Here is a 13062-nt window from a genome sequence, read left to right as displayed (position 1 = left end):
ACGGGCCCGGAAGCGGGCGCTGGGCACGCCGGGAACTGTGGTCCCTGGCGCTCAAGCGCATGCCCGGCCGGCGCAGGCGGCTCCCTGGGTCCCTGGGCTGAGCTCGCGGTTGGCTCGGCCGCGTCGGGGCTGAGCTGCCTCCGCCTCGAAACCCCGTCCTCCCGGGGGCCTCTAGCTGGACCGCCTTGCCCAGCCGGCCCCGGCTCAACGCCATCCCCGCCCAAACCCGCCCTGGTTTCTCAAGTCTTAGGCCTGGAGCCCCAAGAACCCCCAGCCTCGGCCCCATCACCGCTCCCCGCCAGGCCGAAACCTCCAAAGCGACGTACACATTCGCTGTCTGCCCACTCACCGCCCATTTGGTCCCCACCGCCTTCAGGCCCCTCTCCTGGGCGGCCCAGGGGCCAGTGGCCATGAAGCCTGAAGGTCCAAAGCCCTGATGATCCCTTCGGTCTCTTCTGACCGACCCTTCCCTCGGCTGGACCACCACGTGTGCGTGCCCTGGCCAAGCCCTGGACCTCCCTCTACACTCAAGCACTGGGTGACCTTGCCCAGGCTCATGGCTTTAAACACCTGTATCCCTTGTCTCCGAACACGAAATGGCCAGCACTTCTGACTCCTGACCTCTACCTGGGCACCGACTGAATCAAATTTAACATGTCTGGTAAAAGCATAATTCTCCACCCCCTTCTACCCCTAGTGTCCACTCTCCTCAAGGTACCACTGTCCACCCAGTCACCCCATACATCTCGATCTCAGCTACCACAAGGGCTTATCACAATTTGTAATCCTGTACTAATTTATCTATATACTGGCTTACCACACACACATGGATGGGACATAAGCTCCTTAAGGGCCAGGACCCCAACTGCTTGGTCTATTATCTCCAGTCGCAAGCAAGGTGCAGGGCATCCACAGGGCTCAACCGACATCTGCTAATGGCCAGCACCATTGGGCACTTTGTGAGGACTCATGTCTCACATGCAGGTTTGATTCTAAGGTCAGCATGCAAGGTAATCAGAGTCACCTGTCTTTGAAACTCTTTAGGGAGGTGCCAAATTGGAAACTGACATGCCAGCTCATATTCCTCCCAGGAGGGAACAGACCACTGTTTCTAAAGTTGCACCCAGATAAGCCTTGTGTTTAGGAGCCAGGTGTAGCAAAAACTGCTAGTCTTGCAACTCAGTGGGTCAAGTGGGGGCCACAGAGTCACTGCAGGGAGGGGCAGCACACTCCCCACACTCATCACTCTTTCAAAGTACACAGGACTGAGTTCCCAGGTTAGGTGCAAGTGAGGGGACTTCACTGACCTGACCACCTACTGTGTGCAGTCTCAGGCCAAAAAACCTCAGGCTTGCGCTACCCTGACCACCTCTTGGGGCTGCAGAGAGCCCGTGGGACTGCACAGCCCCTGGGGGGCGTGGCATGAGGAAGGCACCACCAGGGGAACTTTATTCATTCTCCTGCCGTGGTCTGTACAGAAGAGGTTATGGGTCCCTCTGGTGGGGCGTGGACTCTGCGCTGCCAGGGTCATTCTGAGTCATCTTTCGGTCTGGGCACAGGCTGGAACTTAAGCAGGACACGTGGGGTGAAGATGGAGGCCTTCACAGATGGGGATAGCATCTCCTTGGTGCTGGCAGAACCACTACAGGCTGAGGTCCTGTTCAGGAGACACGCAAGACATGGGTCCATGAGGGGGACACGGCACACAGGGCCATCAGAGGAACACACGACAAAACCCAGGCTGTGGGATGGCTCTCGATACATTCCTGCTGCTGGAAATCCCTCCCATGGATGTTTGCTCAAGGCTGTTCATTGCAGCAATGTTTGTGATTGTGTAAACCTGGAGACAATCCAAACGTCCATCAGGGAACAGCTAAAACAACCATGGTACAGGCTTGCAGTGGACTATTCCGCAGCTGTTTAAGGAACGAAGTTGGCCTGTACATCCCAGCAAGTAAAGACACCCCAATGGTACAGTAATGGAAAGAACAAGTTGCTGAGAAGTACGTGCAGTATGATCCTGATTTGATTTTAAAAATTAACCAATGTATTCGCACTCATATTTCATGTATTCATTTCTATATTGTGACCTTTTTTCCATAGAGTATGTTGTGCTTTTGTAAACTTTTAGAAAACAATTTAAAATAACCCATTTTGGGGGATAGTGCCAAGACAGCACAGCTCACTTAGAAAGCAATACATAACAGGAGGCTAAAAATTGTCCCCATTAATGAAATATTTCAACAAGCAAGGGTAGTTGAGTAAATGATGCTCCATCCACACAATGGGGTGGGTATTCTGCATCTATGATTACTGGTGAATTTCTAGGTTTTTTTTTTTAAATATTGGTTAAGAATTAATTTATTAATTTATTTATTTTTTGGCTGTGTTGGGTCCTCATTTCTGTGCGAGGGCTTCCTCCAGTTGCAGCAAGCGGGGGCCACTCCTCATCGCGGTGCGCGGGCCTCTCACTATCGCGGCCTCTCTTGTTGCGGAGCACAGGCTCCAGAGACGCGCAGGCTCAGTAGTTGTGGCGCACGGGCTTAGTTGCTCCGCAGCATGTGGGATCTTCCCAGACCAGGGCTCGAACCCGTGTCCCCTGCATTGGCAGGCAGATTCTCAACCACTGCGCCACCAGGGAAGCCCGAATTTCTAGGTATTTTTAATGACAGGGAAGCAACATGTTCCAGAACTGGCTGCAAAGCTGCTCACAGGACGCTCCTGATTACGTAACAAACTACTACCTGTGCACGTACACTCGTGTCCATGGGGAACACCTACAGTGAAACAGGGATATGTGCCAACAGTGGTTATTTCTGACCTTGGGAGTGAGAGTGATTGGTCTTTTTTGGGTAGTTTTCAAACTGTCTACAGTAACTAGATCCTGTTTTAGAATCTGAAAAATGGTAGTGCTTTTGAAAACTGTTCCTACCCTTTCCCTTGTAATTTCACCTCTGGAAATTCATCTGAGATTCAGGGACAGCTTAGTACATAAAGATAGTGATGCCAGGGAATTCCCTGGCAGTCCAGTAGTTAGGACTCCGCATCTCACTGCCAAGGGCCCAGGCTCAATCCCTGGTCAGGGAACTAAGATCCCACATGCTGTGCAGCAGGGCCAAAACAAACAAACAAACAAGAAACCGAAACCAAACAAACAAAACCCCCAGAAGCAACAGGTGCAAGAAGGGCATGCTGACCTTCACCCGTTTTCTTCCTGGAAGTGGGAGATAACATATTTATGCCCACCCACCACATACATAGACACACACGCACGCACACACACAAGCTGAGTGAGGGTACCGCACATGTTGGACGTCTGTCACATGGCCAAGGAAGCTGGTACTCAAAAGGCTGTCAAGAAGTGGACAGCTCCCCAGGGCTTTAATGTTAAGTGCCAAAGGCAAGATTTTAAATTGGCATTGTCTGATTGAATCATAACTTAAACCATGCCTAGAAAAAGCCAGAAGATCTCTCGACAGATCTTTCTGGGGTGAGGAAAGTGTGCTAAAATTAATTGTGGTGATGCGTTCATAACTGTGAATATACCAAAGACCTGTGGTGACCTGGCCCCACTGTGGCCCTGCTGTTCTCGAGGCCCTGACGGTGCTCAATGCTTTACTGCTAAGCTTGGCTTTGTCACCTCATCACTGGCCACCCCCTGCTCTGTCACTGGCAGTCAGTCACCTTCACGCCTCTTCACTCCGCCTCCTTCTACCTGAGAGCCTCTTGCTTCCACTTAGACACAATTCATGGGTCTACATGTTCGTGTGTAATCACGCTGAACATTTTAATTTCTGCATAGTATTCCATAATGATGTGAATGCACATTTGAGCTGTTTCCAGTCTCGCTCTTTCTAACTGACGCTGCCATAAACATTTTTATACACAATCCTTTTTTCTTTCCCTCAATCCTCTCCTTGGGGCCAGGTTCCAGGATGAAAAATACTAGACTGAAGAATTTGAGAACTGGCATGGCTCCTGATATGTTTTGACAGATTGCCTTTCGACAGGACTAAGCCTTAATTTTTGTGCTTAAAAGGAGACCATCGAGGACTTCCCTGGTGGCACAGTGGTTAAGAATCCGCCTGCCAATGCAGGGGACACGGGTTCGATCCCTGGTCCGGGAAGGTCCCACATGCCGCGGAGCAACTAAGCCCATGCACCAAAACTACTGAGCCTGCACTCTAGAGCCTGCGAACCACAACTACTGAGCCTGCGTGCCTAGAGCCTGTGCTCTGCAACAAGAGAAGCCACCACAATGAGGACATGCACCACAACGAAGAGTAGCTCACCGCAACTAGAGAAAGCCCGTGTGCAGCAACAAATACCCAACGCAGCCAAAAATAAATTAATTAATTAAATTAGAAAAGAAAGAAGAAATTAAAAAGAAGAAGAAATGCAGTACTGACACATGCTACAACATGGGTGAACTTTGCAAATGTTATGCTAACTGAGAAAAGCCAGTCACAAAAGACCAATTTATGGTATGGTTTCATTTATATAAAATGTCCAGAACTGACAAACCTATAGCGACAGAAAGTAGGTTAGTGGTTGCCTAGGGCTGAGGGAGAGGGAAGGCCGAAAAGGCAGGGCACAGAGGACTTTCAGGGCAGGGAAACTATTCAGTACAACACTGTAATAGTGGACACGTGTCATTATACATTTGTCCAAAACCATAAGATGCACGTCATCAGGAGTGACCCTAATGTGAACCACGGACTTTACATAATGACACGTCAATGTAGGTCATAGTCTGTATTAAAGGTCCCACTCTCTGGCGGATGTTGATCGTGGGGGAGGCTGTGGGGGGAGGGCAGAGGGATATGGAACTCTCTGTACTTTCAGCTCAGTTTTACTGTAAACCCTAAACTACTCTAAAACATAAAATCTATTTGAAAATGTTAAAAAGAATGAGTGCTGCTACAACATGGATGAACTGCAAAAACATTAACCAACTGAAAGGAGCCACATACAAAGACCACATATCTTATGATACCATTTATAGCAAATGTCCAGAACAAGCAAATCTATAGAGACAGAAAGTGCTGAAGAGGGGAGAGTGGAAGAGTGAGGGCTATGGGTTTCTGGGGTGAGGAAAGTGTGCTAAAATTAATTGTGGTGATGCATTCATAACTGTGAATATACCAAAGACCATAGAATTGTGTTTATTTATTTATTTATTTAATCTTTTTTAGCCACACCGTGCAGCTTGTGGGATCTTAGTTCCCCAATCAGGGATGGAACCTGGGCCCCCTGCAGTGGAAGCACGGAGTCCTAACCACTGGACTGCCAGGAAAGTCCCAGGAATTGTATTTGTTAAATGGGTGAATTATACCATGTGTATAATACCTCAATAAAGCCGTTTAAAAAAAAAAAGTCATCTGATGCAATGAAGCAGCCAATCTAAACACTCAATGACGTGGGAAATACTTGACAAAAACGGTAATAAAAAACCCATATTCAGTAAATCCCTGCTTTGCAAAACACGCATGTAGATAAAGCACGGGGCTGCCCACAGCTGATTGAATCGTTCCCTTCTGTTGGCCTCTGGGCTGTCTGTTTCTGGTTTCCCACCATCACAAACACTAGGAAGGGGGAGCAACTTTCCAGCACCCCTGATGACATTAGGGTCCCTCCTGGAAGTGGGAGCAACCATCACACTGAATATCCTTCCAGCCCTCATGCATGCTGCTCAGAGGCCAGATGGTTCCGGGGCACACTTACCAGGGGAAGCCAGGGCAGTGGAGATTGTGCACATTGTTCCTGGCCAAGTACGAGAACTGGAAGCCTCCAGGATTGAGGACCAAGGGGGTCAGATCGACTACGCAGCTGCAAGACAGGGCGGGGCAGGGGACACACTCAGCTCTGGGCTCCTCCGGGGCGGGGGGTGCCTCCCCAGCCTCGGGGGGCACGGGGGCTCCGTACACAGGCAGACCTCTGAGCCCTGACTCCTCCCCGGGACCAGGAGGGGAAGGACCACTCAGGATTGCAGGATGGATCCACCATGAGAGGGGAGGGAATCACAGCCCAGCTGGCACACAGCAGGCTCCCCCAAACCCTCCCGTCTCATTTGCCTCGGGCCCGGGATAAATCCTCCCACCTCTTCGGGTTCGATGACAGGCCAGTCCAGTTCAATTTTGCTTCAGACCTCGAAACTTCCAATTGCTCCATCTGCAGCAAACAAAAGAAACTTTAGGACAAGGGTGGGATCCTCATCGTGAAGAGAAACACGTTCTCCAAGAACTATGAGAACGATGTGCCTTCCAGTCAATCAGCAAACACATCAGGCTCATCCTTGGTGCCACCTGGAGCTTGGTGTTAGGGGGATGGGGCCCAGCACGGGGGCTGGGAGCCAACAGAGGAGATCCCAGCCCCACCTGGGGGACAGGTGACGGATAAGCGGGAGTAAGGAAGGGTAGGCGAGTCGGAAGGGCACTGCAGAGGCACTTAGAAGGCGGCCTGGAGAATGACACCCACGGGGAGAGGCAGGCTTCAGGCATCCCCTGGGAGCCCCGGGATGGCACCGAGTGCACTGAGGCCAGGCAGGCGGAGCCCTGTGCCTCCCCCAGCCCGACTCTGTGAGCAGAGCAGCCCCCTTTCATCTATCTACTGCTGCCTGCAGAGAAAGTTCTGGGAACCACTGCTGTGGGCCCGGGCATCACTGGAGTGCTTCTGAGCGGGGGGTTAGAGGCTGCCCCTCCCAGGGCCACTGACCGACGTGCTGGGCAGCGGAGGGAAGGGGCCAAAGACCCTGGGAAGAGTGTAGACAGGGGTTGATGGGGCCACCATGGAGGCCATGGTGGTGGCAGGCGGTGGCAGCAGGGTTGGTGGCAGGCACAGGGAGGTCGACCGGTCCCGTAAGAGGATGGGTTCTGGTTTCTTCGGTTTTGGCTTGCTTCTCTTCTTCTTGGCATCTGGGACAGAAAGTGTCGGTGAGTACCTACCCCAAGGCCCAAACAGGTTAGGGGGGCGCCAAACACAGGCCCTCCAACAAGGAGGGAGGCAGGCCCACAAAGGGCACCACTACTGACGGGCACGAACATGCGCCACCTCACTGGCCCCAAAACCGCCCCACAGGGAAACAGTACTTTTGTCTCTATCTCATGAGCGGAGCGGGAAGCTTGAACTATACAAGGCCCAGGCAGGAGCCACGCCGGGCTGTCTGCCTTCCAGGGCAGAATCTCACAGGAAGTGATGGAGTGTCACCACCAAGGAGGGCTGGGCTTGGCCCGAGCAGGTTGGCCTGCCACCCACCCTCCCAGGCATGGCACAAAGCCCCAGAGTCTGCCAGCACCCCAGTGGGGTGCCCAGTCCCCAGAGAGTGAGCCCACCGACTACACGCAGCCCCGGGTCATCCTGGGGGTGCGCAAAGGGTGCACGGGGAGGAAGTCTTGCAGGGGTGGGCTCGGGGAGGAACCTAGGGCCTGCACCTCCTCCTTCCTGTTCTGATGAGTCTGGGTCTTTCTACTGTTCAAAGCTAGGTCCCACCAGCAAAGTAGGAGTTAACAAGCCCCTCCTGCAGCCCCTCAGACGGCTCACCTAGAGTGAGATAAGCACTGCCAGGGAGCACTGGCTGGAGGCTGAGAGCCTGCCCTGAGTCTCAGTCCAGCTCCACCACACCTGCGTGGCCTACACATGCCGGACAACCTCCCCGGGCCTCCATTTCCTCTTCTGTAAAAACAGGGATAAATAACACCACACCAACATCTTGGGAGGCCGCGGTAAGAGCTACACATGCTGTGGGTCCAGCTGTTTGATGAAATGGTGCTGTGGGACCCCTCCCCCAGGTGAGCTGGGCCCCCCGATGTGAGGCGAGACAAAGAAGCCCAACACCACCATCCACCCCTGAACACAGACACTCCCAAGGACCAAATCCAAACCTCATCAAGGCTTTAGAACGACCATCCAAGAAACAGGCAGAGGAGGAAGAGCAAACACATCAGCGGACCCAGACAACAGATACAAACCCATCGAGTGGGTCCCCCAAAGGACAACACAGTTCTTTAGTCCATAGCATCGGGGAAAGCTGAGGGTATCCCGCGTCAAAAGGAACTTCAAAAGACAGGCCAGAATCCCCACCTGCCACCCTGTGTGGCCACTAATGAGGCCGCCTCTCATTCCACTCTCGCGGGGCCCGGGGTGTACACGAATTTGCCTCCCACCCAAACAGTGTGCGGGCCTCGCCGGGTCCTGATTGACAGACCAAGCGTAGATAGCCTTCTGTGGACCACTGGGGAGGTGTGAGTCAGGTCAGCCAGGCCGCTCAAGCCCAGCGCGGATGGAGCCTCACCCTGGGAGTAGAAGTACACGCGGTGGATGCGCCTCTTGAGCTGCTCCAGGCGCTGGTGCATCTCCAGGGCGCCCATGCTGTTGCAACAGTTCAGCTCCCCCTGGACGGCACACAAGACCTTGGCCTGCGACGACAGCGGGAGAGGCAGGGAGGAGGAAGCCGGACGCGTGAGCCGCCTGGCCTGGCCGGGGCCACCTCCTTAAAGACCCCTCCCAGCAGCTCAAGCAGGGCGGACACCGGCGCCCCCGCCCCCACCTCGGAACCCCGGAGCCCCGCCCTCCCGGGCCCGCACCCAGAGAAAGGACAGGAGCCCGCGCCGCTCGCACTCCGCCTGCTTGCCCTTGCGCACCACCCTCTCGGCCAGCGCCGGGTTGCGGTCGAGGCTGCGGAAGAGGAGGCGCAGCGCGCGCTCAGTGTAGGTCGCCGCCTGCCTCTCGAAGTCCTCCTCGGAGATGAGCTGGCAGAAGGTCACACTCTGGGGGAACTCGCTGTCTAACTCGTCCAGAACCTCCATTCTCGAGGGCTTCGGCTGCCCGGCTGCCTGGGGGCGGAGCGGCCGTCGGGGCGGGACCCCGGGGGTCCGGACGCGCCCACTCCACCCGCCCCAGGAGGGGAGGAGGGAGACCCCCGAGGGCCAGAGCTCGGGTCACCATCCAGGCGGGGCCACCGGGGTCCGGTCGCGCCCACCCCACCCGCCCAGGTCAGGGAGAGGAGGGGTCGGCCCCAGAGGGCCAGGCCCGGGGACGCACCGCTGTCCCCCTCCCGCCGCGCCGACACAGGCTCCCTCCGCGCGCGCCGCCCCACGGACAGCCCCAGCCAGTCTCAGGAGACCGCGGGCCAATACGCGCGAGACGGCCGCACGTGACAATGCCCGCCGCTCTGCGCATGCGCCCTCACGCTTCGACGGGGTGGACGGCGGGACACAGCTACACCTCGCGGAGGCCCATACCCCGGGGTCCCGCCCGTGGCCACGCCAATTCTCACTTCTTTAAGGCCCTCAGCCCCTGGCCGGACTCCAGTACCTCCCATCCTGGCTGCTCCCCTCCTCCTCACCGTCTGTAGACAAGGCCCCAGGAGTTCTTTCTGCCCCCAACTCCTCTAGCCCCGGACTTTTCACGCTCTTCTGACTTCCTCTCCCGCTTCTGTCCTGTCTCCTCTCCTCATGAGGGTCCTGTCTTCACCATACCTTCTTGGATATCTTACCCACTTCTTAGTCCCAACCCAGAACTGACTTAACTAACCCCAAGTCCCTTGACTTACAGACCCACATCTAAGTGTCCCCGGGGGACGTTTCCTGGGCATCTCACGCTCAGCACATCCGGATTGGCACGCAGTTTCTTCCCTCCCACCCGGAAATCTGCTTCTCTTTTCCCTCTCCTACTTGGTCAGTGGCCGACCCCACCATCCACCCCAGCCGCTGATGAGGGGGTGCACCCTGGACTGCTTAGTTCAGGTCCCCTCCTAACCCTCCCCCACCTCCATCAGCCCTGTGACCCATGGAGTGCACCTGAGATTTTTTCACCTCCTACCACCAAACGGCCAGCCCCAGCTCTCCCCAACACAGGAGGTGGCATTCACTTCCTCTTGCTTTGATGTCACAGATCAAGATGGACACAACCAAGGAGGGAGACGGTCTGGCCTGTGCATCTCGCCTACAGGTGCAGGCAGACTCAGAAACACCTGCATCCAAATCTCTGCCACCATTCTGCCACCTGCCCCGGGCAGATGGCCCCGATGTGAGGCGGGGCCCATATGACTTACAAAATCAGATTTGACTTTAAAATACATAGTAGGTACCTTTTTAAAAACAGGACAAGCATCCTCTGGGAGGTCAGGCAGACCCCTGATTAACACCCCCATCATGTTATGCTTATAATACTTTACACTTTTTTTGTTTATTTGGATTTTTAAAGTGTATTGTGCCAGGCACTGCCAAGAAAGAAAAAACTACATGCTCCCTGCCTTCAGGGGCTCCCCGTTTAAAGAGGGTTTCAGCCACAGGGAGAAAAATGTGATCTAACATGCTCTGGTGGAGGAACATTGGATGTCTTGGAGCCCAGGGAAGGCTTCCCATAGGAGGGGACATTTGAGCAGAGCCCTGAGTTCACAAGCCTCTCCCAGCAAGGGCAGGAGACAGCTGCATGGGGGTCTTTGGCCAATGGGTACAGAATCTGCACGAGAGCAAGAGGTGGCCACCTCCAGCCATGGGCCTAAGTCAGGTGACCTTGGGATGGAGGAACCCCAAGGGGACAGGCCTAGGAGACAGAGGAGCATGTGTCATTTCCCCTCATCCTCCCCGGGATGCCAGGGCTTCTACGCCCAGGGAAGGGGTGAAGCCAGGGTCCCTCTGTGCTCAACCATTGGTGAGGGGTACTCCCAAATGCCCATCCGAGACCTGGGCCTCCTCTCAAGGAGACAGGCTTGAGTGGCTGTCACTGGGCACATCAAAATCTTTTGTGTCTGGTCCTGATGCTGGAGGTGACCCTGCAAGCACGCCTGGGGCCAGGCTTCTTGGCAGTTGGGCTCCACTCCCCCCGATTCCAGCTGTGAGGGTGGGCATGCCAGGCACCTCACAGTCTCTCCTGCAGGCTCAGGGCAGCACATGTCCCTGTAAGAGAACAAGTGGGCATGGTTGGAGGGCGTGAGCTGCAGGCTTTGTATCCCGAGTCCACTGTCCGCCCAGCTAGTGCTGCTCCTGCTGAGAACCCAGGAGAACATTCTCTCCAGAGCTTGGCCCTCCCCAGGCCTTCCAGGAGGGCTGGGCCCAGGGCACCTCCACGTAGTCAAGGTTGTTGAGCTGGCTCTGAGCCAGGCCCGGGCAGACCCTCTGTGCAAAGCAATGGGCCTCTTTCTCCACAGGGCCCTAACCAAACCTCGAGCCCTCCGGCTTACCTGGGAGCTGATTGTAAAGATCCTCTTCAAACCATAGCTTTTCTGAGTCGGAGGCCTCTGCCCCTTCCCCCCGTCCAGCCATGACCCAGATGGACAGGTTGGCGGAGGACCCCCCAGCTCTGCCCTCACCTGATCCTCCGATGGAGAGTCCAGACCAGCTCTGCACCTGCGCCTTACTGCTGGTTAGTGGAGTGAGGCAGCAAGACTCCCCCCCACCCCCCAGGCACTGTGGGTGGTGGGCTGGGCCTGACCGATGCCCTTTCATCATTGCACTGCTTCCCAGTGGCCCACAGTAGTGCAACAGGGAAAGAGTGTCAGGCAGGCCTGCCAGTGCCTCTCCCATTGGTAGGTGGGGATCTGAGACCTGGAATGCAGGCCCACTGGGGCCTGGGGCGGGGCCTCTGCCTGGGGAAAGGGTGCCCTCTGACCCCAGAGGCCCAGACCTGGCCAGGATCTCAAGTTTCCATGGAGAAGGGACCGGAGCTGGGCAAGGGGGAGGGGAGGGCCTGCAGGTCCAGGGGCCAGGCCTGGGGAGGGAAAGTGGCAGTGTCGGGTAAGGGGTCCCCAAGGCTGGTCCCAGATGCTTTGACAATATCATTGCACTGCTCCTCAAAGCACAGTAGTGCAACCTCGTCAGAGCACCTGCGGCCAGCAGGAGGGAGCCCCACCACCCCCAATACACGCAGAGCGGGAAGCTCAACCGTGGGTGGGTGGGGCTAGGGGCCCATTCCTAGACAGCAGGGCGGGGAAGGGATTTCAGCGGGGCTGCGGTCCTCGGAGTCCTCAAGACCCCAGAGGGGCCGGACCCTCCCCAGCACCCTCCAGATTGCCGTGGGGTTGCGACCCCAGACTGAGGGGCAGCTCCACACCCTGAGCGGGAGCGCGCCCGGGAAAGGGCGCACACACAAAGGAAAGGGGCCCGCGCTCCACCGCGGTCCGAAACCCACTCGCGCCTGCGGCGGGAGTGGATATAGCCCGACGACCCTGCGCCCTCCCGCGGCCTGAGGCTCCGGGAGAAGAAGGGTGGTCCCACTCCGGGCCGACGCGCCCCTGCTGGCTCAGGCCCCCATCCTTGGCCCCTGGCTCCTGGCCCCCAAGTTGGGCTCCGCATTCTGTCCCAACAGATTCCCTGCCCGGCAGCCCAGAGCGGAGAAGAGGAATGGGGAGCTTCCCGCCCCTCTGGGGTTCCCTGCCCGGAGGGGGCGCCCGGGGTCTGGGCTGCGCCCCTCCACACCGCCCGCCGGGTAGGGCCGCCCTTCCCGCGCCCCCACCTCAGACCCAGCTACTCACGCGGCGGGACGCCCTTCCCGCCCCGGGCCGGGCCAGGACTCGGGAGGTTGCGGGGAGAGGTCCCGGCGGCCGTCAGCCCGCGCTGCCCCCCAGGACCACCCCGCACCTCGTGGCGCCCTCCCGCCGCCGGCTCCATCTTTAACTCGCTGACAGGCGGCGGCCCAGCCCCCGGCTCCTTAGCATAGCGCCGCGCTCATTGGCCGGCGCCGGCGGGGGCTTCGCCTTCTGCACGCCCATTGGCTGAGGCCGGAGAGATTTCAAAATAGCCTGCGGGCCCGGATTGGCCCGGCGCGGGCAGAGGCTGAGGCTCCGCGGTTTTAACAATGAGTTCTACAAACACTTTCTCCCCATTCATAACTTATCAAAGGGAACTTTGCCCGCCTTTTCGCAGCTCTAGTCTCGGTGAGTTTTCTCGCCGCGCGGGCGTGCGCTCTTGGAAGCCCAGTGGGGGGCGCCAGCCGCGCGGCCAAGCCCTCTGGGGAGGGGGCTACGACCGGAGGAAAATGTCCGGACCCGCGGTCAAGCCTGCACCAGCCGGGCCACAGGCTGCCCCGTTTTGCAAACTGAAATTGCTCCCTGTGCCTCTCGGA

At 56.7% G+C, this 13062-nt stretch overlaps 1 protein-coding gene across 1 annotated transcript; it reads right to left on the bottom strand.

Moving 5' to 3' along the window:
• Nucleotides 1-1512: 1512 nt before the first annotated feature.
• Nucleotides 1513-9044, bottom strand: LOC130704667 (uncharacterized). Its single transcript, XM_057527210.1, has 6 exons — nt 8583-9044; nt 8291-8414; nt 6715-6914; nt 6101-6171; nt 5725-5829; nt 1513-1657 (listed from the first exon to the last, which is right to left on the bottom strand). Exons 1-6 carry the CDS (start codon nt 8802-8804, stop codon nt 1528-1530), a joined length of 852 nt encoding a protein of 283 aa, XP_057383193.1. The 5' UTR covers nt 8805-9044; the 3' UTR covers nt 1513-1527.
• Between the last annotated feature and the right edge of the window lie 4018 nt (nt 9045-13062).

This window comes from Balaenoptera acutorostrata, chromosome 13 (assembly GCF_949987535.1).
Source record: "Balaenoptera acutorostrata chromosome 13, mBalAcu1.1, whole genome shotgun sequence".
NCBI classification, from domain to species: Eukaryota; Metazoa; Chordata; class Mammalia; order Artiodactyla; family Balaenopteridae; genus Balaenoptera; species Balaenoptera acutorostrata.
This window is presented reverse-complemented; position numbering and strand designations above follow the sequence as displayed.

What these genes read in the sequence shown, in the direction of transcription:
- LOC130704667 (XM_057527210.1), bottom strand. Translation starts at nt 8,804, where the DNA reads ATGGAGGTTCTGGACGAGTTAGACAGCGAGTTCCCCCAGAGTGTGACC. An exon ending in CGTGTACTTCTACTCCCAGG is followed by an intron (nt 6,915 to 8,290) that starts GTGAGGCTCCAT and finishes TTTCTGTCCCAG; the next exon opens with ATGCCAAGAAGAAGAGAAGC. An exon ending in CTCCGCTGCCCAGCACGTCG is followed by an intron (nt 6,172 to 6,714) that starts GTCAGTGGCCCT and finishes TGTTTGCTGCAG; the next exon opens with ATGGAGCAATTGGAAGTTTC.